The following is a 27,506-nucleotide window of genomic DNA, read 5'->3' on the forward strand; positions in this document are numbered from 1 at the left end:
ATCCAGGACCAGCATGGACCATGTGCTAGGCCCTTTGATCCAGGACCAGCATGGACCACCCCTAGCTAGGCTCTTTGATCCAGGACCAGCATGGACCACCCCTAGCTAGGCTCTTTGATCCAGGACCAGCATGGACCACCCCTAGCTAGGCTCTTTGATCCAGGACCAGCATGTACCACCCCTAGCTAGGCTCTCTGATCCAGGACCAGCATGGACCACCCCTAGCTAGGCTCTCTGATCCAGGACCAGCATGGCCCATGTGCTAGGCTCTCTGATCCAGGACCAGCATGGACCATGTGCTAGGCTCTCTGATCCAGGACCAGCATGGACCATGTGCTAGGCTCTCTGATCCAGGACCAGCATGGACCATGTGCTAGGCTCTCTGATCCAGGACCAGCATGGACCATGTGCTAGGCTCTCTGATCCAGGACCAGCATGGACCATTTGCTAGGCTCTCTGATCCAGGACCAGCATGGACCATGTGCTAGGCTCTCTGATCCAGGACCAGCATGGACCATGTGCTAGGCCCTTTGGTCCGTACTCCAAAGAGACGTCACTATAGTACAATTAGATACATTAACAGTAAGACATATATACTGTATATGGAGACGTTTCTAGAATACAATGTAAGTCATTAAACTAAGTATATGCGCAACAGCGGTACTATTAGACACATCAAGAGTTATACTAATTATGTGAACACTGTCATATTTTGATACATCAAAAGTAAGACATTTATATATATATATATGGAATGGTTTCTAGGATACAATACAAGTCATTATACTAATTCTATTCAGTGTCTATATATCAGGTTAGACATTGCAGAATGTTTTTGACATTTCCGGTCCAGTGTAATTGAGTAAGTGAGCACTCCTTTTGTTATTCATTAATTAACATCCGATTCAATCTCTTAACTGTGTTCTTCCCACTACTCAACTAGCTGGAAATATAGAGTGGGAGATTGGGAGAGATACAGTAAGAGAGAGAGGGCTGAAAGATAGAAAGAGAGAGAAAAGGAACGAGAATGAGATAGTCTGAGAGAGAGAATGAGAGAGAGAAAGAGAGAGAGCGAGAGAATGAGAGAGAGAGAGAGAGAGAGAGAGAGAGAAAGAGAGAGAGAGAGAGAGAGAGAGAGAGAGAGAGAGAGAGAGAGAGAGAATGAGAGAGAGAATGAGAGAGAGAAAGAGAGAGAGCGAGAGAATGAGAGAGAGAGAGAGAGAGAGAGAGCGAGAGAATGAGAGAGAGAGAGAGAGAGAGAGAGAGAGAGAGAGAGAGAGGACACAAAGAGAGGAAGAAAGCCAAGCATCGTGGCATATCCTAATTTGCATGAGACGCCCCGATTGATTTTCCAACTTCATTTAATTGTGAGGAGCCGTCCAGATGAATCCATTAAAGTTGTACCATATTGATCCCACAGTCCTGATGGATCCTTCCCTGGCAGAGGAACACTATGATGCAGCTCTATATTACCAACAACACAAGGTCTGCATCACAAATGCATCCTATTCCTTATATAGTGCACTACTTTTGACCAGGACCCATGGTACCTTATTCCCTATGGGCCCTGGTCAAAAGTAGTGCACTATATAAGGAATAGGATGCATTTGTGATGCAGCCCTTGTGTCTGCATCACAAATGGTACCATGGTACCTGGTTAGGGAATAGGGTGCCATGGGCCCTGGTTAGGGAATAGGGTTAGGGCCCTGGTCAAAGGTAGTGCACTATGTAGAGAACAGGGTGCCATTTGGGACGCAAATGATTTGAATTAGAGTTGGCTAACTGTTAGGGACAATGGATTGGGACTTTAGCCGTCTTCTCTTGTTACACGGATATTACATCCGCTATGGATATTTCAAACGCAGACAAATCATCTACAGCGACAGGTTGAATATCCTGTCAATGTAGATTCAACATTTTGTGTCCTTTGTGAAAGGCTACACTATGTAGAAGCTATATGCACTTGGATAGGGTGTTAGTAGTAACTAACTAACTAGTAACTAACAACTAACCAACTAGTATCACATTAACAAGTAACTAACAAAGTAGTAACAAATGAACTATGAACTAAATAACTAGTAACTAACTAACTAGTAACTAACTAACTAGTAACTAACTAACTAGTATAAAGTAAGTAGTAAATAACTATTACTTACCCAGTTCCCCTCCCCTCTACCATCATCCTCCTTCTCATCTACCACTCCTACACTCTCTAGTAAGATAATGGCTCACCTCGGAGGTTGCGTATGAAGTCCTCCAGCATCATCTTGCGGTCAGGCTTGATGTTGGGTGAGTACATGTCTGTGTTGAGGAGGATGATAGCGAAGGCCAGGATGAAGATGGTGTCGGGGTTGTGGAACTGCTGCACCACGTCCGGGTTACACATGCAGTACCGCTGACTGGAGAGGGTGGGGGGCAGGGGGGCAGGGGGACAGGAGATGGGACAGGGGGACAGGAGGGAGGTGGGAGAGCGGGGGTTAGTATTAATAAAACCCATGAACCAGACTTATTTCTTTTGCAACAAAAACCTCCCGACCAGGACCCATAAGACCCCACACCCCCCAGAGGATCTGGAAAGAGGAACATGACGCATGGTCAGAGAGATCCAACAATCTTGTCATAGAATAGACCTCCCTGCCTCTTCCTCAACATAAACCTACTAATTCCCCTGTTAAATTACAATTATCTCATCACTTCCAACCAGAAGATACAGCTAAGATGAAGTCCCTACTCCCTAGAATATACAGATAAGATGAAGTCCCTACTCCCTAGAATATACAGATAAGAGGAAGTCCCTACTCCCTAGAATATACAGATAAGATGAAGTCCCTACTCCCTAGAATATACAGATAAGATGAAGTCCCTACTCCCTAGAATATACAGATAAGATGAAGTCCCTACTCCCTAGAATATACAGATAAGATGAAGTCCCTACTCCCTAGAATATACAGATAAGATGAAGTCCCTACTCCCTAGAATATACAGATAAGAGGAAGTCCCTACTCCCTAGAATATACAGATAAGATGAAGTCCCTACTCCCTAGAATATAGAAATAAGAGGAAGTCCCTACTCCCTAGAATATACAGATAAGATGAAGTCCCTACTCCCTAGAATATACAGATAAGATGAAGTCCCTACTCCCTAGAATATACAGATAAGATGAAGTCCCTACTCCCTAGAATATACAGATAAGAGGAAGTCCCTACTCCCTAGAATATACAGATAAGATGAAGTCCCTACTCCCTAGAATATACAGATAAGATGAAGTCCCTACTCCCTAGAATATACAGATAAGAGGAAGTCCCTACTCCCTAGAATATACAGATAAGATGAAGTCCCTACTCCCTAGAATATAGAAATAAGAGGAAGTCCCTACTCCCTAGAATATAGAAATAAGAGGAAGTCCCTACTCCCCAGCCACCACAAAGAACCTGGCCAACCAACAGACAGACAGACAGACAGACAGACAGACAGACAGACAGACAGACAGACAGACAGACAGACAGACAGACAGACAGACAGACAGACAGACAGACAGACAGACAGACAGACAGACAGACAGACAGACAGACAGACAGACAGACAGAACGACAGTAATCAAATCAATCAATAAAATGTATTTTAAAAAGCCCTTTTTACATCAGCAGTTGTCACAAAGTGCTACATAACTAGTACAGTAGTGTATTTACGCTGTGCACCGTGGGTTAGACAGCAGAAATATCCCTGCCTGGGCACCTCTGCAGTAAAGATGACACAGGGCTGATGGAGGTCCCAGAGAACACCCTGAGATCTGAGAGGAGGCACGGCAGGAGAGGGAAATACAGCTGGCCTAGCAGCTCCATGCACCAAACAACCCTCGTCAATCTAACTGGAAGAGACACCTGAGTGTGTGGAGTGTGTGTGTGTGTGTGTGTGTGTGTGTGTGTGTGTGTGTGTGTGTGTGTGTGTGTGTGTGTGTGTGTCTATGCTAGGACAGCCAGTCTATCTGCTTGGGGGCGTTGTGAGAGGATGAAACATAAGGGCCTGTCCATAGAGTAAAGAGGTTGATTTAGAATCCTCTACAGTGAAAACCACAGCTCTCCAGACACCGCCATTTACATGACATTATGGGCGAAAACTGGTTGAATCAATGTTGTTTCCACGTAATTTCAACCAGAATTTGTTTTGATGTGATGACGTTGAATCAACAAAACTGATTGTATTTGCAAAAAGTCCTTGTCTTTTTTTCACCCAACTTTTAACCTGAATCCAATGACAGGATGACATGTTTTGTTGATTTCATGTTTAATTTACTTTAGTTGACAACTCAACCAAATGTAAATCTAAACTAGAAGTTGAACTGGGGTCTGTGCCCAGTGGGGTGACTGCACTGCTAGCTACAGTGTGTCACAATGCATACATACTCTCTCAGTGATAATAGTGTACTGTATTCACCATACCAAATGGAAGACTATTCTCTACATAGGGACCCTACTTTGAGGGCCCTGGTCAAAATTAGTGCACTAAATAGGGAGCTATTCAGGACGCTACCATATTGTCACGCTATGCTCTCCTCTGCATTGGCAACCAATTCAAATGTGTTATGGAATGAATTTGTTACTGTAGCATGGCGAGAGATTCCACAAGGGAGCTTCCTTTGTTAATTAATCAATCTATTATTTCAACAGATGTGTTTGTGTGTGTGTGTGTGTGTGTGTGTGTGTGTGTGTGTGTGTGTGTGTGTGTGTGTGTGTGTGTGTGTGTGTGTGTGTGTGTGTGTGTGTGTGTGTGTGTGTGTGTGTGTGTGTGTGTGACACCCCATAGGGCCTCTACTGGAGGGTAAAGTGTGATTCCATATTAATTCTGGTTATGGTTTCCAGGTAGGCTGGCCCAGCCTTCCTCCGGAGTCATGTGACCACTGAGCTGCATGATTGGAATCTACGTCTCAGTGGGCTAGGAATACACACAGGTAGTGGACTAGCTGTGTAGGGAATAGAGTTGCCATTTGGGACGCAGCCCGTGTCCTCAGTTTGGGGGTCACTGATTCTGCATCATCTAATGGAGACTATTACCTGGAAAAAGAACTTATCTTGAGCCACATACTCTATGGTTTGCAGTTGTACCATCAAGACTGGGGTTTGACTTTAAGGAAGATTTTGCAGTCAATCAATAGCTTTTTCTTCTTAATAATAAAGTCTCAGTTCTATACATTTCTCTTTACTATTCTACCAGAAAGAGTGAAATAGCAGATAGCCCTAGAAAGAGGAACCCTATATTCCCTCCCCTTACTCTATTTCAGTGAAGGGAATCGTGTGTGTGTGTGTGTGTGTGTGTGTGTGTGTGTGTGTGTGTGTGTGTGTGTGTGTGTGTGTGTGTGTGTGTGTGTGTGTGTGTGTGTGTGTGTGTGTGTGTGTGTGTGTGTGTGTGAATGTCTCTCTGGCCTCAGAAACTGCCAAAGAGTGTTGGGTTCATTATTAGCTGACACACGCCAAGCTACAGAAGCTGCCAGGTGTTTATTTTCTCCTGTCTTGTGTTTCTTCACACATTCTCTCTCTCCCTTTCCTCCCTCTCGCTCTCATTTCCCTGCCACCTGCCTTTCCTTCTGTGTTTACAGTCATCCTTTACCTCTTTCTCTATCCGTCTCTCTCTTTCATTCTTTAAGCCTCTCGCTATCCCCTCACTCTCTTCGAAGTCTGTCTCCCTCCCTCCGTCCCGTCATCTTTTTCTCTGTCTCAGACTCTTGTCTCTCGTTCTCTATCCTTTTCTCCCCCTCTCTCTTTTTCTATTCCTCACTCTCTCCATCTCTGTTTGGAGGAGCAGGGGAGGCAGGCTTATGCAACAGTGGATATTTATAAACCTCTCCTCCTTCCTTCCCTCCCTCCTTCCCTCCCTCGCTCTTTATTTCGCCCCTCTCTGTGCAGCACACACTCTGCGCCAATCGTACCCAAAACAAATACCAGCCGTCAGTCTCCATGCCCGCTCACAACGACAACACTCTCGTTGGCAACGCACCTTGACAACTGTGACGGCTGGCCATATCGTAAATGGAGTGGGTATTCAAGGACACTGGTTAGCGCAGAGCACCGCAGCTGTGGCATACAACCAGGAAGTTGTACTTATCCTGTCGGTTGAGATTGCCTGTTGTTTCAGAGCACCTAGCCAAGCGGAAGACTGGGTCAACCATCTGAATAGAGGGAGGGTTGAAATAGCCCGATTTAACCAGTCTGAATGCAGTGAAACACTGGTGTGTGCAGCATTCAGGCTGGATAACCAGGCTAGGTAGAAACTGGAAAGTTTGGATGGGATTTAGGTTGACTGGTGAAGTGAGACGTGAACTGAAAAAAACTCCTAGCACTGTGTTTTAGGCTCAGACACACATGGACCTTAGTGCTATCGGCAATGTCCTGCCCACCCATGGACAACAACAGGGCAAAGACACTACAGGGCTGTGCCTCGCCTGATGTTGAGCTTAACTCACTTGAACGTTGCAGTCTTTTAGGCCTTCTAAACCTGAGACAAAGGTCTCTCTGTTTGTCCAATAGTGACCTCATCTAATCACAACTGACTGACATCATACTGGATGTGGATGACTGATCTGAATCGTTTTTAGGTGTCATCCTTAAACCAACACCCCTCCAGGATGAGTTTAGTTTATAGTTTAGTTTATTAAGATACCCATTACTCCATCAAGGCTACTCTTCCTGGGATTATTCACAAAGCAATATATCACACACACACAAATGATTGATTTATTCATTGATTGACTGACTAACTGATTGATTGGCTGACTGATGGACTGACAGACTGACTGAATAATGGAGCTCACCTGAAGGCCTCGATCAGTCTCTCCACCTTCTGGGCCTCTCCCTGGACTCTGATGTGAGCCTGGAACTTCCTCAGAGCCTCGTCCAGCTCCATCCCTGAGAAATCCATCTCATCCACCACACAACTGCAGGAAAGAAAGACAAGGAGGGAGGAAAAGGAGGGAGAGAGAGAGACAGAGAGAGAGAGAGAGAGACAGAGAGACAGAGAAAGGAAAAGAGATGGAGAGAGGCAGACAGAGACAGAGAGAGACAGAGTGAGGAGGGTGGAGAAAGGGTGAGAGATAGATAGAGGAAGATAGAGAGAGAGAGAGAGAGAGAGATTAAGAGAGAGAGAGAGAGAGAGAGAGGGAGGGAGGGAGGGAGGGAGGGAGGGAGGGGGGTAGAGAAAGGGAGAGAGATAGAGGGAGAGATAGAGAGAGAGAGATGTTACTTCTACAGGAATCTGTAAACCCCAGTTTGAATTCACATCAGACGCCACTTCCACTTCCCCTGCCCTGCCCCTGCGGTCGTGGGGAGGTGAACCCAGAAATGACTCAGAACTATGGGGAACAACTTCCACAACTTTCACTATGTCTACTTCAGGGTCAGTTTCACCCAGGCATTATCCATGCATGGGTGTAAGGACACCAGGGATAGGGCCCATCTAGCCTCGGCTACACTGCTATTATCGCTCCCACAGCACAGGGACACAAACCCTCGGAGCAGAACATCCAGCCATTAATGGACGGGCTAGCTTAGTCAGAGGAAATTAAATCAGCTTAAATAAAAGAGATTCGCAAGCCAGTCAGAATAAATGCATGGGAATTAGTGATTTGTGTAAGCAATGGCCGCCAAAGTGAGTGAGAAGGTGACTGGATTTGTTGAAAAGTTGGATGACTGGGTGTTGAGGGTGACACTTTCTCAGGTAGGATGAAAATGTTTCCTAGAGGGATGGAATCGAAGGATGATTATTTTGACATCTCATCTGATAATAGTCTAATTTGATAGTTTTAGAATGAGTTCTATCAAGTTGGGAGAGACATTTTAAAACCATGTAATTGTAAGTCATCATGACATTATCTTGATAACCTATTGCATCATATTTACAGTGTAATTGAGCTAGGACAATGACAGTGACCTCAGGGCATTACATTTGTTACAACTGAAGTTGTTGAGATATTGTAGATGTTGTTCTCAATTAACCCTGTGTGGTCTAGTGGTCTGTAGCAGAATATTGAATATCTTAGCGGGACACACACACACACACACACACACACACACACACACACACACACACACACACACACACACACACACACACACACACACACACACACACACATTTTGATGACCTCCCTTCATTAGCATATTTGTCAGGAGAAATTACACGCCACATGTAGTAAAGTGTTTACAAAGCATCAGGGGTTGCAGAACACCTCCACTGTCCAAACACACATATTGATTGGCTCCCAGCAAGACAGAACCAGGCGTGTTCTCTTCCACCTGATTAGGAGATGACAAGCAGAAAGTAGAGTTCATTTCTCCGCTATAAACAGGTTGTGGGGTAGACTGGTGTGAGTGTGAGTGTGTGTGTGTCTGTGTTTGTGTGTGTGTCTCTGTGTGTGTCTATCTGTGTGTGTGTGTGTGTCTTTGAGTGTGTTTGTGTCTCTGTGTGTGTATGTGTGTGTGTGTGTGTGTGTGTGTGTGTGTGTGTGTGTGTGTGTGTGTGTGTGTGTGTGTGTGTGTGTGTGTGTGTGTGTGTGTGTGTGTGTGTGTGTGTGTGTGTGTCAGACTACAGTAGATCCAAATAAGCTTGGTGAGGAGAAGCAATCTTTAGGGAACAAAATCTATAACGGTGATATGGCTTAATGGGACTGAAGACATCTTAACTAGACTTATTTATAGTGTGTGAGATCATTCACCTTAAATGCTTTGGCTAATATCAATGCAGCGGTTGTGTTCCATCACTGAGAGGGGGGTGAAAGGGTGAAGGACACATACACACTTTGAGGAAGACACGTGTGAAAGCTCACATACACACACTCACTCCTGCTCACACCCACGCATGTACACATGAAGGTGCACACATTCTCTCTCTTTCTCTCTCTCACACCTGCACACAGACACACCACACTACACACAGCCTCGACCCCACACACACAGACACACCACACTACACACAGCCCCCACCCCACACACACACACAGACACACCACACTACACACAGCCCCCACCCCACACACACAGACACACCACACTACACACAGCCCCTACCCCACACACACACAGACACACCACACTACATACAGCCCCCACCCCACACACACACAGACACACCACACTACACACAGCCCCCACCCCACACACACACACACAGACACACCACACTACACACAGCCCCCACCCCACACACACAGACACACCACACTACACACAGCCCCCACCCCACACACACACAGACACACCACACTACACACAGCCCCCACCCCACACACACAGACACACCACACTACACACAGCCCCCACCCCACACACACACAGACACACCACACTACACACAGCCCCCACCCCACACACACAGACACACCACACTACACACAGCCTCGACCCCATCCCACACACACAGACACACCACACTACACACAGCCCCCACCCCACAAACACACAGACACACCACACTACACACAGCCCCCACCCCACACACACAGACACACCACACTACACACAGCCCCCACCCCACACACACACAGACACACCACACTACACACAGCCCCCACCCCACCCCACACACACACACAGACACCCCACACTACACACAGCCCCCACCCCACACACACACAGACACACCACACTACACACAGCCGCCACCCCACCCAAAACACACAGACACACCACACTACACACAGCCCCCACCCCACACACACAGACACACCACACTACACACAGCCCCCACCCCACACACACAGACACACCACACTACACACAGCCCCCACCCCACACACACACAGACACACCACACTACATACAGCCCCCACCCCACCCCACACACACACAGACACACCAAACTACACACAGCCCCTACCCCACACACACACACAGACACACCACACTACACACAGCCCCCACCCCACACACACAGACACACCACACTACACACAGCCCCCACCCCACACACACACAGACACACCACACTACACACAGCCCCCACCCCACACACACAGACACACCACACTACACACAGCCTCGACCCCATCCCACACACACAGACACACCACACTACACACAGCCCCCACCCCACACACACACACAGACACACCACACTACACACAGCCCCCACCCCACACACACACAGACACACCACACTACACACAGCCCCCACCCCACACACACACAGACACACCACACTACACACAGCCCCCACCCCACCCCCCACACACACAGACACACCACACTACACACAGCCCCCACCCCACACACACACAGACACACCACACTACACACAGCCCCCACCCCACACACACACAGACACACCACACTACACACAGCCCCCACCACACACACACACAGACACACCACACTACACACAGCCCCCACCCCACCCCACACACACACAGACACACCACACTACACACAGCCTCGACCCCATCCCACACACACACAGACACACCACACTACACACAGCCCCCACCCCACACACACAGACACACCACACTACACACAGCCCCCACCCCACACACACACAGACACACCACACTACACACAGCCCCCACCCCACACACACACAGACACACCACACTACACACAGCCCCCACCCCACACACACACAGACACACCACACTACACACAGCCCCCACCCCACACACACACAGACACACCACACTACACACAGCCCCCACCCCACCCCACCCCACACACACACACAGACACCCCACACTACACACAGCCCCCACCCCACACACACACAGACACACCACACTACATACAGCCCCCACCACACACACACACAGACACACCACACTACACACAGCCCCCACCCCACCCCACACACACACAGACACACCACACTACACACAGCCTCGACCCCATCCCACACACACACAGACACACCACACTACACACAGCCTCGACCCCATCCCACACACACACAGACACACCACACTACACACAGCCTCGACCCCACCCCACCCCACACACACACAGACACACCACACTACACACAGCCTCGACCCCACCCCACACACACACAGACACACCACACTACACACAGCCCCCACCCCACACACACACAGACACACCACACTACACACAGCCCCCACCCCACCCAAAACACACAGACACACCACACTACACACAGCCCCCACCCCACACACACAGACACACCACACTACACACAGCCCCCACCCCACACACACAGACACACCACACTACACACAGCCCCCACCGCACACACACACAGACGCACCACACTACATACAGCCCCCACCCCACACACACACAGACACACCACACTACACACAGCCCCCACCCCACACACACACACAGACACACCACACTACACACAGCCCCCACCCCACACACACAGACACACCACACTACACACAGCCCCCACCCCACACACACACAGACACACCACACTACACACAGCCCCCACCCCACACACACAGACACACCACACTACACACAGCCCCCACCCCACACACACACAGACACACCACACTACACACAGCCCCCACCCCACACACACAGACACACCACACTACACACAGCCTCGACCCCATCCCATCCCACACACACAGACACACCACACTACACACAGCCCCCACCCCACACACACACAGACACACCACACTACACACAGCCCCCACCCCACACACACACAGACACACCACACTACACACAGCCCCCACCCCACACACACACAGACACACCACACTACACACAGCCCCCACCCCACACACACACAGACACACCACACTACACACAGCCCCCACCCCACCCCACCCCACAGACACACACAGACACCCCACACTACACACAGCCCCCACCCCACACACACAGAGACACACCACACTACATACAGCCCCCACCACACACACACACAGACACACCACACTACACACAGCCCCCACCCCACCCCACACACACACAGACACACCACACTACACACAGCCTCGACACCACCCCACACACACACAGACACACCACACTACACACAGCCTCGACCCCACCCCACACTACACACAGCCCCCACCCCACACACACACAGACACACCACACTACACACAGCCACCACCCCACACACACACAGACACACCACACTACACACAGCCCCCACCCCCCACACACACAGACACACCACACTACACACAGCCCCCACCCCACACACACACACAGACACACCACACTACACACAGCCCCCACCCCACACACACACAGACACACCACACTACACACAGCCCCCACCCCACACACACACAGACACACCACACTACACACAGCCCCCACCCCACACACACACAGACACACCACACTACACACAGCCCCCACCCCACACACACACAGACACACCACACTACATACAGCCCCCACCACACACACACACAGACACACCACACTACACACAGCCCCCACCCCACCCCACACACACACAGACACACCACACTACACACAGCCTCGACCCCACCCCACCCCACACACACACAGACACACCACACTACACACAGCCTCGACCCCACCCCACACACACACAGACACACCACACTACACACAGCCCCCACCCCACACACACACAGACACACCACACTACACACAGCCACCACCCCACACACACACAGACACAACACACTACACACAGCCCCCACCCCACACACACACAGACACACCACACTACACACAGCCCCCACCCCACACACACACAGACACACCACACTACACACATCCACCACCCCACACACACACAGACACACCACACTACACACAGCCCCCACCCCACACACACACAGACACACCACACTACACACAGCCCCCACCCCACCCTACACACACAGACACACCACACTACACACAGCCCCCACCCCACCCCACACACACACAGCCACCACCCCACACACACACAGACACACCACACTACACATAGCCTCGACCTCATCCCGCACACACACAGACACACCACACTACACACAGCCACCACCCCACACACACACAGACACACCACACTACACACAGCCACCACCCCACACACACACAGACACACCACACTACACACAGCCACCACCCCACACACACACCCATAACTCTCACACCACCAACACCCATGGTATCCCCATGTCTGATTTTCACATTAAAACCTGATCCCCATTACTCTCCCTTGACTACATGAGAGAATGCCAAAGAGTGTGTGCAAAGCTGTCATCAAGGCAAAGGGAGGCTACTTTGTAGAATCTCAAATATAACATATATTTTCATTTGTTTAACACTTTATTGGTTACTACATGTTTCCATATGTGTTATTTCATAGTTTTGATGTCTTCACTATTATTCTACAATGTAGAAAATAGTAAAAAATAAAGAAAAACCCTGGAATGAGTACTGTATATCCTATTGGTGTACTTCAAATGCTGATGGAGAGTGTAGGCTCCTGGACTAGTGGGGTCGTACCCTTAGAGGAGTTAAGGCTCCTGGACTAGTGGGGTCGTACCCTTAGAGGAGTTAAGGGTCCTGGACTAGTGGGGTCGTACCCTTAGAGGAGTTAAGGCTCCTGGACTAGTGGGGTCGTACCCTTAGAGGAGTTAAGGCTCCTGGACTAGTGGGGTCGTACCCTTAGAGGAGTTAAGGCTCCTGGACTAGTGGGGTCGTACCCTTAGAGGAGTTAAGGCTCCTGGACTAGTGGGGTCGTACCCTTAGAGGAGTTAAGGGTCCTGGACTAGTGGGGTCGTACCCTTAGAGGAGTTAAGGCTCCTGGACTAGTGGGGTCGTACCCTTAGAGGAGTTAAGGGTCCTGGACTAGTGGGGTCGTACCCTTAGAGGAGTTAAGGGTCCTGGACTAGTGGGGTCGTACCCTTAGAGGAGTTAAGGGTCCTGGACTAGTGGGGTCGTACCCTTAGAGGAGTTAAGGGTCCTGGACTAGTGGGGTCGTACCCTTAGAGGAGTTAAGGCTCCTGGACTAGTGGGGTCGTACCCTTAGAGGAGTTAAGGGTCCTGGACTAGTGGGGTCGTACCCTTAGAGGAGTTAAGGGTCCTGGACTAGTGGGGTCGTACCCTTAGAGGAGTTAAGGGTCCTGGACTAGTGGGGTCGTACCCTTAGAGGAGTTAAGGGTCCTGGACTAGTGGGGTCGTACCCTTAGATAACACATTGTTCAGTGGTCTGAGGATCAGGTCAACACTTTGACAAAATAGAACATGTTGACTTTAAAGAGAGACAGGGAGAGAAAGCGAGTGGGAGAGGGAAAGAGAGAGAGAGGGGGAAAAAAAAGAGAGAGAGAGAGAGAGAGAGAGAGAGAGAGGGTTTAATGATTGAGGTTAAAGGATGAAGGCAGGCTGAATGCTTGCAGAGAGAAAGACCAATGAATAAAGGAACAGAGACAAAGAGAGAAATAGAGCTGCATTTCAGAGAGATTCAAGGACTCATGTAATGAGATGTGACTTGTGTGTGTGTGTGTCTTTGTGTGCGTACGTCTGTGCATGTGTCCTCCTAAGAAACAAAAGGCTTTGAACTGCTTTGGGTCCTCGTCTTAATCATAATGTCATTGGCTCTGTGTGTGTGTGTGTGTGCGTGCGTGTATGTGTCTGTGTGTGTGCGTGTGTGTGTGTGTGTGTGTGTGTGTGTGTGTGTGTGTGTGTGTGTGTGTGTGTGTGTGTGTGTGTGTGTGTGTGTGTGTGTGTGTGTGTGTGTGTGTGTGTGTGTGTGTGTGTGTGTGTGTGTGTGTGTGTGTGTGTGTGTGTGTGTGTGTGTGTGTGTGTGTGTGTGTGTGTGTGTGTGTGATAGAATGCATGCAGCATCAGCTTCCCCTGGTGCAATAGGGTTCTTTATCTAAGTTGGAACTGTGATGGATTTTCACAAGAAAACGTAGCCTGTCACAGCACTAAGAGCAGTCACCCAATGATCAGCTGTTAAGACTTTCATCTGTCACTGTAATCTGCACTCCTAATGGAACATTGGTCTGGAGAAATGAATTAGAGTTTTCTAAAATGCCCTGCCCAAAAGCCACTGCATTTGTAGATTGTCCCATATCTGGCAGTGTCCACTGTCTCTGACTGGCCTTGGGGTGGTCTTTGTAGGCTACCATCGTCCTGTTTGTTGCTGTTTTTATATGATGCATTTACTGTGAAAAGTATCACTCACACAGACATGCACACATGCAGAACCAACAGACAAGCAGACAGGCAGGCAAGCAGGCAGGCAAGCAGTCAGGCAAGCAGGCAGGCAGACAGACTCACACATATATACACATATACACACCCCTAAATTATAACGCCTCACTTCAGGGTTGAGATTGGGTATATTTGAGCTTGGCTGTTGGTGTAGATTTAATTAAAAGATTGAGCTAGACAGCGTCACAGACACTGAGAAACACACACACACACACACACACAGATAGACACACACACACACACAGACACAGACACACACACACACACACACACACACACACACACACACACACACACACACACACACACACACACACACACACACACACACACACACACACACACACACACACACACACACACACACACACACACACACACACACAGACAGAGTGGCGCTAGCATCCTCTTTTCTCCCACACACTCATATGAGTGAAAGGCATCCAGGAGGATTATAGCAGAACTTCACATGACAGCTCAGAGGGATTGTCAGATTGTCTCAAAGATATGGTCCTATTGTTAATACTCCCTATGTCTATGTGCTAACCTCTCTCACTGTGACTGTTATAATACCAGTGTAGTCAACTGTCTATGTCCTAACCTCTCTCACTGTGACTGTTACAATACCAGTGTAGTCAACTGTCTATGTGCTAACCTCTCTCACTGTGACTGTTATAATACCACTGCAGCCAACTGTCTATGTGCTAACCTCTCTCACTGTGACTGTTACAATACCAGTGTAGTCAACTGTCTATGTGCTAACCTCTCTCACTGTGACTGTTACAATACCAGTGTAGTCAACTGTCTATGTCCTAACCTCTCTCACTGTGACTGTTACAATACCAGTGTAGTCAACTGTCTATGTGTTAACCTCTCTCACTGTGACTGTTATAATACCACTGCAGCCAACTGTCTATGTGCTAACCTCTCTCACTGTGACTGTTACAATACCAGTGTAGTCAACTGTCTATGTCCTAACCTCTCTCACTGTGACTGTTACAATACCAGTGTAGTCAACTGTCTATGTGCTAACCTCTCTCACTGTGACTGTTATAATACCACTGCAGCCAACTGTCTATGTGCTAACCTCTCTCACTGTGACTGTTATAATACCAGTCTAGCCAAATGTCTATGTGCTAACCTCTCTCACTATGACTGTTACAATACCAGTGTAGTCAACTGTCTATGTGTTAACCTCTCTCACTGTGACTGTTATAATACCACTGCAGCCAACTGTCTATGTGCTAACCTCTCTCACTGTGACTGTTACAATACCAGTGTAGCCAACTGTCTATGTGCTAACCTCTCTCACTGTGACTGTTACAATACCTAACCTCTCTCTCTGTGACTGTTACAATACCACTGCAGCCAACTGTCTATGTGCTATCCTCTCTCACGGTAGCTGTTACAATACCAGTGTAGCCAAATGTCTATGTGCTAACCTCTCTCACTGTGACTGTTACAATACCAGTGTAGCCAACTGTCTATGCGCTAACCTCTCTCACTGTGACTGTTACAATACCAGTGTAGCCAACTGTCTACCTCTCTCACTGTGACTGTTACAATACCAGTGTAGTCAACTGTCTATGTGCTAATCTCTCTCACTGTGACTGTTATAATACCAGTGTAGTCAACTGTCTATGTGCTAACCTCTCTCTCTATGACTGTTATAACACCACTGTAGTCATCTGTCTATGTCCTAACCTCTCTCACTGTGACAGTTACAATACCAGTGTAGTCAACTGTCTATGTCCTAACCTCTCTCACTGTGACTGTTACAATACCAGTGTAGTCAACTGTCTATGTGCTAACCTCTCTCTCTATGACTGTTATAATACCAGTGTAGTCAACTGTCTATGTCCTAACCTCTCTCACTGTGACTGTTATAATACCAGTGTAGTCAACTGTCTATGTCCTAACCTCTCTCACTGTGACTGTTATAATACCAGTGTAGTCAACTGTCTATGTGCTAACCTCTCTCACTGTGACTGTTATAATACCAGTGTAGTGAACTGTGTTTGTCCTAACCTCTCTCACTGTGACTGTTACAATACCAGTGTAGTCAACTGTCTATGTGCTAACCTCTCTCACTGTGACTGTTACAATACCAGTGTAGTCAACTGTCTATGTGTTAACCTCTTTCACTGTGACTGTTACAATACCAGTGTAGTCAACTGTCTATGTGCTAACCTCTCTCACTGTGACTGTTACAATACCAGTGTAGCCAACTGTCTATGCGCTAACCTCTCTCACTGTGACTGTTACAATACCAGTGTAGCCAACTGTCTACATCTCTCACTGTGACTGTTACAATACCAGTGTAGTCAACTGTCTATGTGCTAATCTCTCTCACTGTGACTGTTATAATACCAGTGTAGTCAACTGTCTATGTGCTAACCTCTCTCTCTATGACTGTTATAACACCACTGTAGTCATCTGTCTATGTCCTAACCTCTCTCACTGTGACGGTTACAATACCAGTGTAGTCAACTGTCTATGTCCTAACCTCTCTCTCTATGACTGTTATAATACCAGTGTAGTCATCTGTCTATGTCCTAACCTCTCTCACTGTGACTGTTAGAATACCAGTGTAGTCAACTGTCTATGTGCTAACCTCTCTCTCTATGACTGTTATAATACCAGTGTAGTCATCTGTCTATGTCCTAACCTCTCTCACTGTGACTGTTACAATACCAGTGTAGTCAACTGTCTATGTCCTAACCTCTCTCTCTATGACTGTTATAATACCAGTGTAGTCATCTGTCTATGTCCTAACCTCTCTCACTGTGACTGTTACAATACCAGTGTAGTCAACTGTCTATGTGCTAACCTCTCTCTCTATGACAGTTATAATACCAGTGTAGTCAACTGTCTATGTGCTAACCTCTCTCTCTATGACTGTTATAATACCAGTGTAGTCAACTGTCTATGTCCTAATCTCTCTCACTGTGACTGTTATAATACCAGTGTAGTCAACTGTCTATGTCCTAACCTCTCTCACTGTGACTGTTATAATATCAGTGTAGTCAACTGTCTATGTGCTAACCTCTCTCACTGTGACTGTTATAATACCAGTGTAGTCAACTGTGTTTGTCCTAACCTCTCTCACTGTGACTGTTACAATACCAGTGTAGTCAACTGTCTATGTGCTAACCTCTCTCTCTATGATTGTTACAATACCAGTGTAGTCAACTGTCTATGTGCTAACCTCACTCTCTATGACTGTTATAATACCAGTGTAGTCAACTGTCTATGCGCTAACCTCTCTCACTGTGACTGTTACAATACCAGTGTAGCCAACTGTCTACCTCTCTCACTGTGACTGTTACAATACCAGTGTAGTCAACTGTCTATGTGCTAATCTCTCTCACTGTGACTGTTATAATACCAGTGTAGTCAACTGTCTATGTGCTAACCTCTCTCTCTATGACTGTTATAACACCACTGTAGTCATCTGTCTATGTCCTAACCTCTCTCACTGTGACAGTTACAATACCAGTGTAGTCAACTGTCTATGTCCTAACCTCTCTCACTGTGACTGTTACAATACCAGTGTAGTCAACTGTCTATGTGCTAACCTCTCTCTATATGACTGTTATAATACCAGTGTAGTCAACTGTCTAGGTCCTAACCTCTCTCACTGTGACTGTTATAATACCAGTGTAGTCAACTGTCTATGTCCTAACCTCTCTCACTGTGACTGTTATAATACCAGTGTAGTCAACTGTCTATGTGCTAACCTCTCTCACTGTGACTGTTATAACACCAGTGTAGTGAACTGTGTTTGTCCTAACCTCTCTCACTGTGACTGTTACAATACCAGTGTAGTCAACTGTCTATGTGTTAACCTCTTTCACTGTGACTGTTACAATACCAGTGTAGTCAACTGTCTATGTGCTAACCTCTCTCACTGTGACTGTTACAATACCAGTGTAGCCAACTGTCTATGCGCTAACCTCTCTCACTGTGACTGTTACAATACCAGTGTAGCCAACTGTCTACCTCTCTCACTGTGACTGTTACAATACCAGTGTAGTCAACTGTCTATGTCCTAACCTCTCTCACTGTGACTGTTATAATACCAGTGTAGTCAACTGTCTATGTGCTAACCTCTCTCTCTATGACTGTTATAACACCACTGTAGTCATCTGTCTATGTCCTAACCTCTCTCACTGTGACGGTTACAATACCAGTGTAGTCAACTGTCTATGTCCTAACCTCTCTCACTGTGACTGTTATAATACCAGTCTAGCCAAATGTCTATGTGCTAACCTCTCTCACTATGACTGTTACAATACCAGTGTAGTCAACTGTCTATGTGTTAACCTCTCTCACTGTGACTGTTATAATACCACTGCAGCCAACTGTCTATGTGCTAACCTCTCTCACTGTGACTGTTACAATACCAGTGTAGCCAACTGTCTATGTGCTAACCTCTCTCACTGTGACTGTTACAATACCTAACCTCTCTCTCTGTGACTGTTACAATACCACTGCAGCCAACTGTCTATGTGCTATCCTCTCTCACGGTAGCTGTTACAATACCAGTGTAGCCAAATGTCTATGTGCTAACCTCTCTCACTGTGACTGTTACAATACCAGTGTAGCCAACTGTCTATGCGCTAATCTCTCTCACTGTGACTGTTACAATACCAGTGTAGCCAACTGTCTACCTCTCTCACTGTGACTGTTACAATACCAGTGTAGTCAACTGTCTATGTGCTAATCTCTCTCACTGTGACTGTTATAATACCAGTGTAGTCAACTGTCTATGTGCTAACCTCTCTCTCTATGACTGTTATAACACCACTGTAGTCATCTGTCTATGTCCTAACCTCTCTCACTGTGACAGTTACAATACCAGTGTAGTCAACTGTCTATGTCCTAACCTCTCTCACTGTGACTGTTACAATACCAGTGTAGTCAACTGTCTATGTGCTAACCTCTCTCTCTATGACTGTTATAATACCAGTGTAGTCAACTGTCTATGTCCTAACCTCTCTCACTGTGACTGTTATAATACCAGTGTAGTCAACTGTCTATGTCCTAACCTCTCTCACTGTGACTGTTATAATACCAGTGTAGTCAACTGTCTATGTGCTAACCTCTCTCACTGTGACTGTTATAATACCAGTGTAGTGAACTGTGTTTGTCCTAACCTCTCTCACTGTGACTGTTACAATACCAGTGTAGTCAACTGTCTATGTGCTAACCTCTCTCACTGTGACTCTTACAATACCAGTGTAGTCAACTGTCTATGTGTTAACCTCTTTCACTGTGACTGTTACAATACCAGTGTAGTCAACTGTCTATGTGCTAACCTCTCTCACTGTGACTGTTATAATATCAGTGTAGTCAACTGTCTATGTGCTAACCTCTCTCACTGTGACTGTTATAATACCAGTGTAGTCAACTGTGTTTGTCCTAACCTCTCTCACTGTGACTGTTACAATACCAGTGTAGTCAACTGTCTATGTGCTAACCTCTCTCTCTATGATTGTTACAATACCAGTGTAGTCAACTGTCTATGTGCTAACCTCACTCTCTATGACTGTTATAATACCAGTGTAGTCAACTGTCTATGCGCTAACCTCTCTCACTGTGACTGTTACAATACCAGTGTAGCCAACTGTCTACCTCTCTCACTGTGACTGTTACAATACCAGTGTAGTCAACTGTCTATGTGCTAATCTCTCTCACTGTGACTGTTATAATACCAGTGTAGTCAACTGTCTATGTGCTAACCTCTCTCTCTATGACTGTTATAACACCACTGTAGTCATCTGTCTATGTCCTAACCTCTCTCACTGTGACAGTTACAATACCAGTGTAGTCAACTGTCTATGTCCTAACCTCTCTCACTGTGACTGTTACAATACCAGTGTAGTCAACTGTCTATGTGCTAACCTCTCTCTCTATGACTGTTATAATACCAGTGTAGTCAACTGTCTAGGTCCTAACCTCTCTCACTGTGACTGTTATAATACCAGTGTAGTCAACTGTCTATGTCCTAACCTCTCTCACTGTGACTGTTATAATACCAGTGTAGTCAACTGTCTATGTGCTAACCTCTCTCACTGTGACTGTTATAACACCAGTGTAGTGAACTGTGTTTGTCCTAACCTCTCTCACTGTGACTGTTACAATACCAGTGTAGTCAACTGTCTATGTGCTAACCTCTCTCACTGTGACTGTTACAATACCAGTATAGTCAACTGTCTATGTGTTAACCTCTTTCACTGTGACTGTTACAATACCAGTGTAGTCAACTGTCTATGTGCTAACCTCTCTCACTGTGACTGTTACAATACCAGTGTAGCCAACTGTCTATGCGCTAACCTCTCTCACTGTGACTGTTACAATACCAGTGTAGCCAACTGTCTACCTCTCTCACTGTGACTGTTACAATACCAGTGTAGTCAACTGTCTATGTGCTAATCTCTCTCACTGTGACTGTTATAATACCAGTGTAGTCAACTGTCTATGTGCTAACCTCTCTCTCTATGACTGTTATAACACCACTGTAGTCATCTGTCTATGTCCTAACCTCTCTCACTGTGACGGTTACAATACCAGTGTAGTCAACTGTCTATGTCCTAACCTCTCTCTCTATGACTGTTATAATACCAGTGTAGTCATCTGTCTATGTCCTAACCTCTCTCACTGTGACTGTTACAATACCAGTGTAGTCAACTGTCTATGTGCTAACCTCTCTCTCTATTACTGTTATAATACCAGTGTAGTCATCTGTCTATGTCCTAACCTCTCTCACTGTGACTGTTACAATACCAGTGTAGTCAACTGTCTATGTCCTAACCTCTCTCTCTATGACTGTTATAATACCAGTGTAGTCATCTGTCTATGTCCAAACCTCTCTCACTGTGACTGTTACAATACCAGTGTAGTCAACTGTCTATGTGCTAACCTCTCTCTCTATGACAGTTATAATACCAGTGTAGTCAACTGTCTATGTGCTAACCTCTCTCTCTATGACTGTTATAATACCAGTGTAGTCAACTGTCTATGTCCTAACCTCTCTCACTGTGACTGTTATAAAACCAGTGTAGTCAACTGTCTATGTCCTAACCTCTCTCACTGTGACTGTTATAATACCAGTGTAGTCAACTGTCTATGTGCTAACCTCTCTCACTGTGACTGTTATAATACCAGTGTAGTCAACTGTGTTTGTCCTAACCTCTCTCACTGTGACTGTTACAATACCAGTGTAGTCAACTGTCTATGTGCTAACCTCTCTCTCTATGATCATTACAATACCAGTGTAGTCAACTGTCTATGTGCTAACCTCACTCTCTATGACTGTTATAATACCAGTGTAGTCAACTGTCTATGTCCTAACCTCTCTCACTGTGACTGTTATAATACCAGAGTAGTCAACTGTCTATGTGCAAACCTCTCTCACTGTGACTGTTACAATACCAGTGTAGTCAACTGTCTATGTGTTAACCTCTCTCACTGTGACTGTTACAATACCAGTGTAGTCAACTGTCTATGTGCTAACCTCTCACTCTATGACTGTTATAATACCAGTGTAGTCAACTGTCTATGTCCTAACCTCTCTCACTGTGACTGTTATAATACCAGTGTAGTCAACTGTCTATGTGCTAACCTCTCTCACTGTGACTGTTATAATACCAGTGTAGTGAACTGTGTTTGTCCTAACCTCTCTCACTGTGACTGTTACAATACCAGTGTAGTCAACTGTCTATGTGCTAACCTCTCTCACTGTGACTGTTACAATACCAGTGTAGTCAACTGTCTATGTGTTAACCTCTTTCACTGTGACTGTTACAATACCAGTGTAGTCAACTGTCTATGTGCTAACCTCTCTCACTGTGACTGTTACAATACCAGTGTAGCCAACTGTCTATGCGCTAACCTCTCTCACTGTGACTGTTACAATACCAGTGTAGTCAACTGTCTATGTGCTAATCTCTCTCACTGTGACTGTTATAATACCAGTGTAGTCAACTGTCTATGTGCTAACCTCTCTCTCTATGACTGTTATAACACCACTGTAGTCATCTGTCTATGTCCTAACCTCTCTCACTGTGACGGTTACAATACCAGTGTAGTCAACTGTCTATGTCCTAACCTCTCTCTCTATGACTGTTATAATACCAGTGTAGTCATCTGTCTATGTCCTAACCTCTCTCACTGTGACTGTTACAATACCAGTGTAGTCAACTGTCTATGTGCTAACCTCTCTCTCTATGACTGTTATAATACCAGTGTAGTCATCTGTCTATGTCCTAACCTCTCTCACTGTGACTGTTACAATACCAGTGTAGTCAACTGTCTATGTCCTAACCTCTCTCTCTATGACTGTTATAATACCAGTGTAGTCATCTGTCTATGTCCTAACCTCTCTCACTGTGACTGTTACAATACCAGTGTAGTCAACTGTCTATGTGCTAACCTCTCTCTCTATGACAGTTATAATACCAGTGTAGTCAACTGTCTATGTGCTAACCTCTCTCTCTATGACTGTTATAATACCAGTGTAGTCAACTGTCTATGTCCTAATCTCTCTCACTGTGACTGTTATAATACCAGTGTAGTCAACTGTCTATGTCCTAACCTCTCTCACTGTGACTGTTATAATATCAGTGTAGTCAACTGTCTATGTGCTAACCTCTCTCACTGTGACTGTTATAATACCAGTGTAGTCAACTGTGTTTGTCCTAACCTCTCTCACTGTGACTGTTACAATACCAGTGTAGTCAACTGTCTATGTGCTAACCTCTCTCTCTATGATTGTTACAATACCAGTGTAGTCAACTGTCTATGTGCTAACCTCACTCTCTATGACTGTTATAATACCAGTGTAGTCAACTGTCTATGCGCTAACCTCTCTCACTGTGACTGTTACAATACCAGTGTAGCCAACTGTCTACCTCTCTCACTGTGACTGTTACAATACCAGTGTAGTCAACTGTCTATGTGCTAATCTCTCTCACTGTGACTGTTATAATACCAGTGTAGTCAACTGTCTATGTGCTAACCTCTCTCTCTATGACTGTTATAACACCACTGTAGTCATCTGTCTATGTCCTAACCTCTCTCACTGTGACAGTTACAATACCAGTGTAGTCAACTGTCTATGTCCTAACCTCTCTCACTGTGACTGTTACAATACCAGTGTAGTCAACTGTCTATGTGCTAACCTCTCTCTCTATGACTGTTATAATACCAGTGTAGTCAACTGTCTAGGTCCTAACCTCTCTCACTGTGACTGTTATAATACCAGTGTAGTCAACTGTCTATGTCCTAACCTCTCTTACTGTGACTGTTATAATACCAGTGTAGTCAACTGTCTATGTGCTAACCTCTCTCACTGTGACTGTTATAACACCAGTGTAGTGAACTGTGTTTGTCCTAACCTCTCTCACTGTGACTGTTACAATACCAGTGTAGTCAACTGTCTATGTGCTAACCTCTCTCACTGTGACTGTTACAATACCAGTGTAGTCAACTGTCTATGTGTTAACCTCTTTCACTGTGACTGTTACAATACCAGTGTAGTCAACTGTCTATGTGCTAACCTCTCTCACTGTGACTGTTACAATACCAGTGTAGCCAACTGTCTATGCGCTAACCTCTCTCACTGTGACTGTTACAATACCAGTGTAGCCAACTGTCTACCTCTCTCACTGTGACTGTTACAATACCAGTGTAGTCAACTGTCTATGTGCTAATCTCTCTCACTGTGACTGTTATAATACCAGTGTAGTCAACTGTCTATGTGCTAACCTCTCTCTCTATGACTGTTATAACACCACTGTAGTCATCTGTCTATGTCCTAACCTCTCTCACTGTGACGGTTACAATACCAGTGTAGTCAACTGTCTATGTCCTAACCTCTCTCTCTATGACTGTTATAATACCAGTGTAGTCATCTGTCTATGTCCTAACCTCTCTCACTGTGACTGTTACAATACCAGTGTAGTCAACTGTCTATGTGCTAACCTCTCTCTCTATGACTGTTATAATACCAGTGTAGTCATCTGTCTATGTCCTAACCTCTCTCACTGTGACTGTTACAATACCAGTGTAGTCAACTGTCTATGTCCTAACCTCTCTCTCTATGACTGTTATAATACCAGTGTAGTCATCTGTCTATGTCCAAACCTCTCTCACTGTGACTGTTACAATACCAGTGTAGTCAACTGTCTATGTGCTAACCTCTCTCTCTATGACAGTTATAATACCAGTGTAGTCAACTGTCTATGTGCTAACCTCTCTCTCTATGACTGTTATAATACCAGTGTAGTCAACTGTCTATGTCCTAACCTCTCTCACTGTGACTGTTATAAAACCAGTGTAGTCAACTCTCTATGTCCTAACCTCTCTCACTGTGACTGTTATAATACCAGTGTAGTCAACTGTCTATGTGCTAACCTCTCTCACTGTGACTGTTATAATACCAGTGTAGTCAACTGTGTTTGTCCTAACCTCTCTCACTGTGACTGTTACAATACCAGTGTAGTCAACTGTCTATGTGCTAACCTCTCTCTCTATGATCGTTACAATACCAGTGTAGTCAACTGTCTATGTGCTAACCTCACTCTCTATGACTGTTATAATACCAGTGTAGTCAACTGTCTATGTCCTAACCTCTCTCACTGTGACTGTTATAATACCAGAGTAGTCAACTGTCTATGTGCAAACCTCTCTCACTGTGACTGTTACAATACCAGTGTAGTCAACTGTCTATGTGTTAACCTCTCTCACTGTGACTGTTACAATACCAGTGTAGTCAACTGTCTATGTGCTAACCTCTCACTCTATGACTGTTATAATACCAGTGTAGTCAAATGTCTATGTCCTAACCTCTCTCACTGTGACTGTTATAATACCAGTGTAGTCAACTGTCTATGTGCAAACCTCTCTCACTGTGACTGTTACAATACCAGTGTAGTCAACTGTCTATGTGTTAACCTCTCTCACTGTGACTGTTACAATACCAGTGTAGTCAACTGTCTATGTGCTAATCTCTCTCTCTGACTGTTACAATACCAGTGTAGTCAACTGTCTATGTGCTAACCTCTCACTCTATGACTGTTATAATACCAGTGTAGCCAACTGTCTATGTGTTAACCTCTCTCACTGTGACTGTTATAATACCAGTGTAGTCAACTGTCTATGTGCTAACCTCTCTCACTGTGACTGTTATAATACCAGTGTAGTCAACTGTCTATGTGTTAACCTCTCTCACTGTGACTGTTATAATACCTAACCTCTCTCACTGTGACTGCTATAATACCTGTGTAGTCAACTGTCTATGTGTTAACCTCTCTCACTGTGACTGTTATAATACAGGTGTAGTCAACTGTCTATGTGCTAACCTATCTCACTCTGACTGTTACAATACCAGTGTAGTCAACTGTCTATGTGCTAACCTCTCTCACTGTGACTGTTACAATACCAGTGTAGTCAACTGTCTATGTGCTAACCTCTCTCACTGTGACTGTTACAATACCAGTGTAGTCAACTGTCTATGTGCAAACCTCTCTCACTGTGACTGTTACAATACCAGTGTAGTCAACTGTCTATGTGTTAACCTCTCTCACTGTGACTGTTACAATACCAGTGTAGTAAACTGTCTATGTGTTAACCTCTCTCACTGTGACTGTTATAATACCTAACCTCTCTCTCTGTGACTGTTACAATACCACTGCAGCCAACTGTCTATGTGCTATCCTCTCTCACGGTGACTGTTACAATACCAGTGTAGCCAACTGTCTATGTGCTAACCTCTCTCACTGTGACTGTTACAATACCAGTGTAGTAAACTGTCTATGTGTTAACCTCTCTCACTGTGACTGTTATAATACCTAACCTCTCTCTCTGTGACTGTTACAATACCACTGCAGCCAACTGTCTATGTGCTATCCTCTCTCACGGTGACTGTTACAATACCAGTGTAGTCAACTGTCTATGTGTTAACCTCTCTCACTGTGACTGTTACAATACCAGTGTAGTCAACTGTCTATGTGCTAATCTCTCTCTCTGACTGTTACAATACCAGTGTAGTCAACTGTCTATGTGCTAACCTCTCACTCTATGACTGTTATAATACCAGTGTAGCCAACTGTCTATGTGTTAACCTCTCTCACTGTGACTGTTATAATACCAGTGTAGTCAACTGTCTATGTGCTAACCTCTCTCACTGTGACTGTTATAATACCAGTGTAGTCAACTGTCTATGTGTTAACCTCTCTCACTGTGACTGTTATAATACCTAACCTCTCTCACTGTGACTGCTATAATACCTGTGTAGTCAACTGTCTATGTGTTAACCTCTCTCACTGTGACTGTTATAATACAGGTGT

General features: G+C 45.8%; 1 protein-coding gene across 3 annotated transcripts in view; it reads right to left on the reverse strand.

Annotated features, from left to right (window-relative positions):
- The window catches only part of LOC106592487 (IQ motif and SEC7 domain-containing protein 3), a 376,341-nt gene that overhangs the window by 54,773 nt on the left and 294,062 nt on the right, over window positions 1-27,506 (reverse strand). For all 3 annotated transcript variants that reach the window (XM_045700042.2, XM_045700047.2, XM_045700043.2), the window contains 2 exons: window positions 6,807-6,929; window positions 2,233-2,399 (listed from right to left, as the gene is read on the reverse strand). In XM_045700042.2, coding sequence (XP_045555998.1) covers window positions 2,233-2,399; window positions 6,807-6,929 — 290 coding nt within the window. The remainder of the gene's footprint in view (window positions 1-2,232; window positions 2,400-6,806; window positions 6,930-27,506) is intronic.

Source organism: Salmo salar, chromosome 17 (assembly GCF_965601325.2).
Source record: "Salmo salar chromosome 17, fSalSal1, whole genome shotgun sequence".
Classification (NCBI taxonomy): Eukaryota; Metazoa; Chordata; class Actinopteri; order Salmoniformes; family Salmonidae; genus Salmo; species Salmo salar.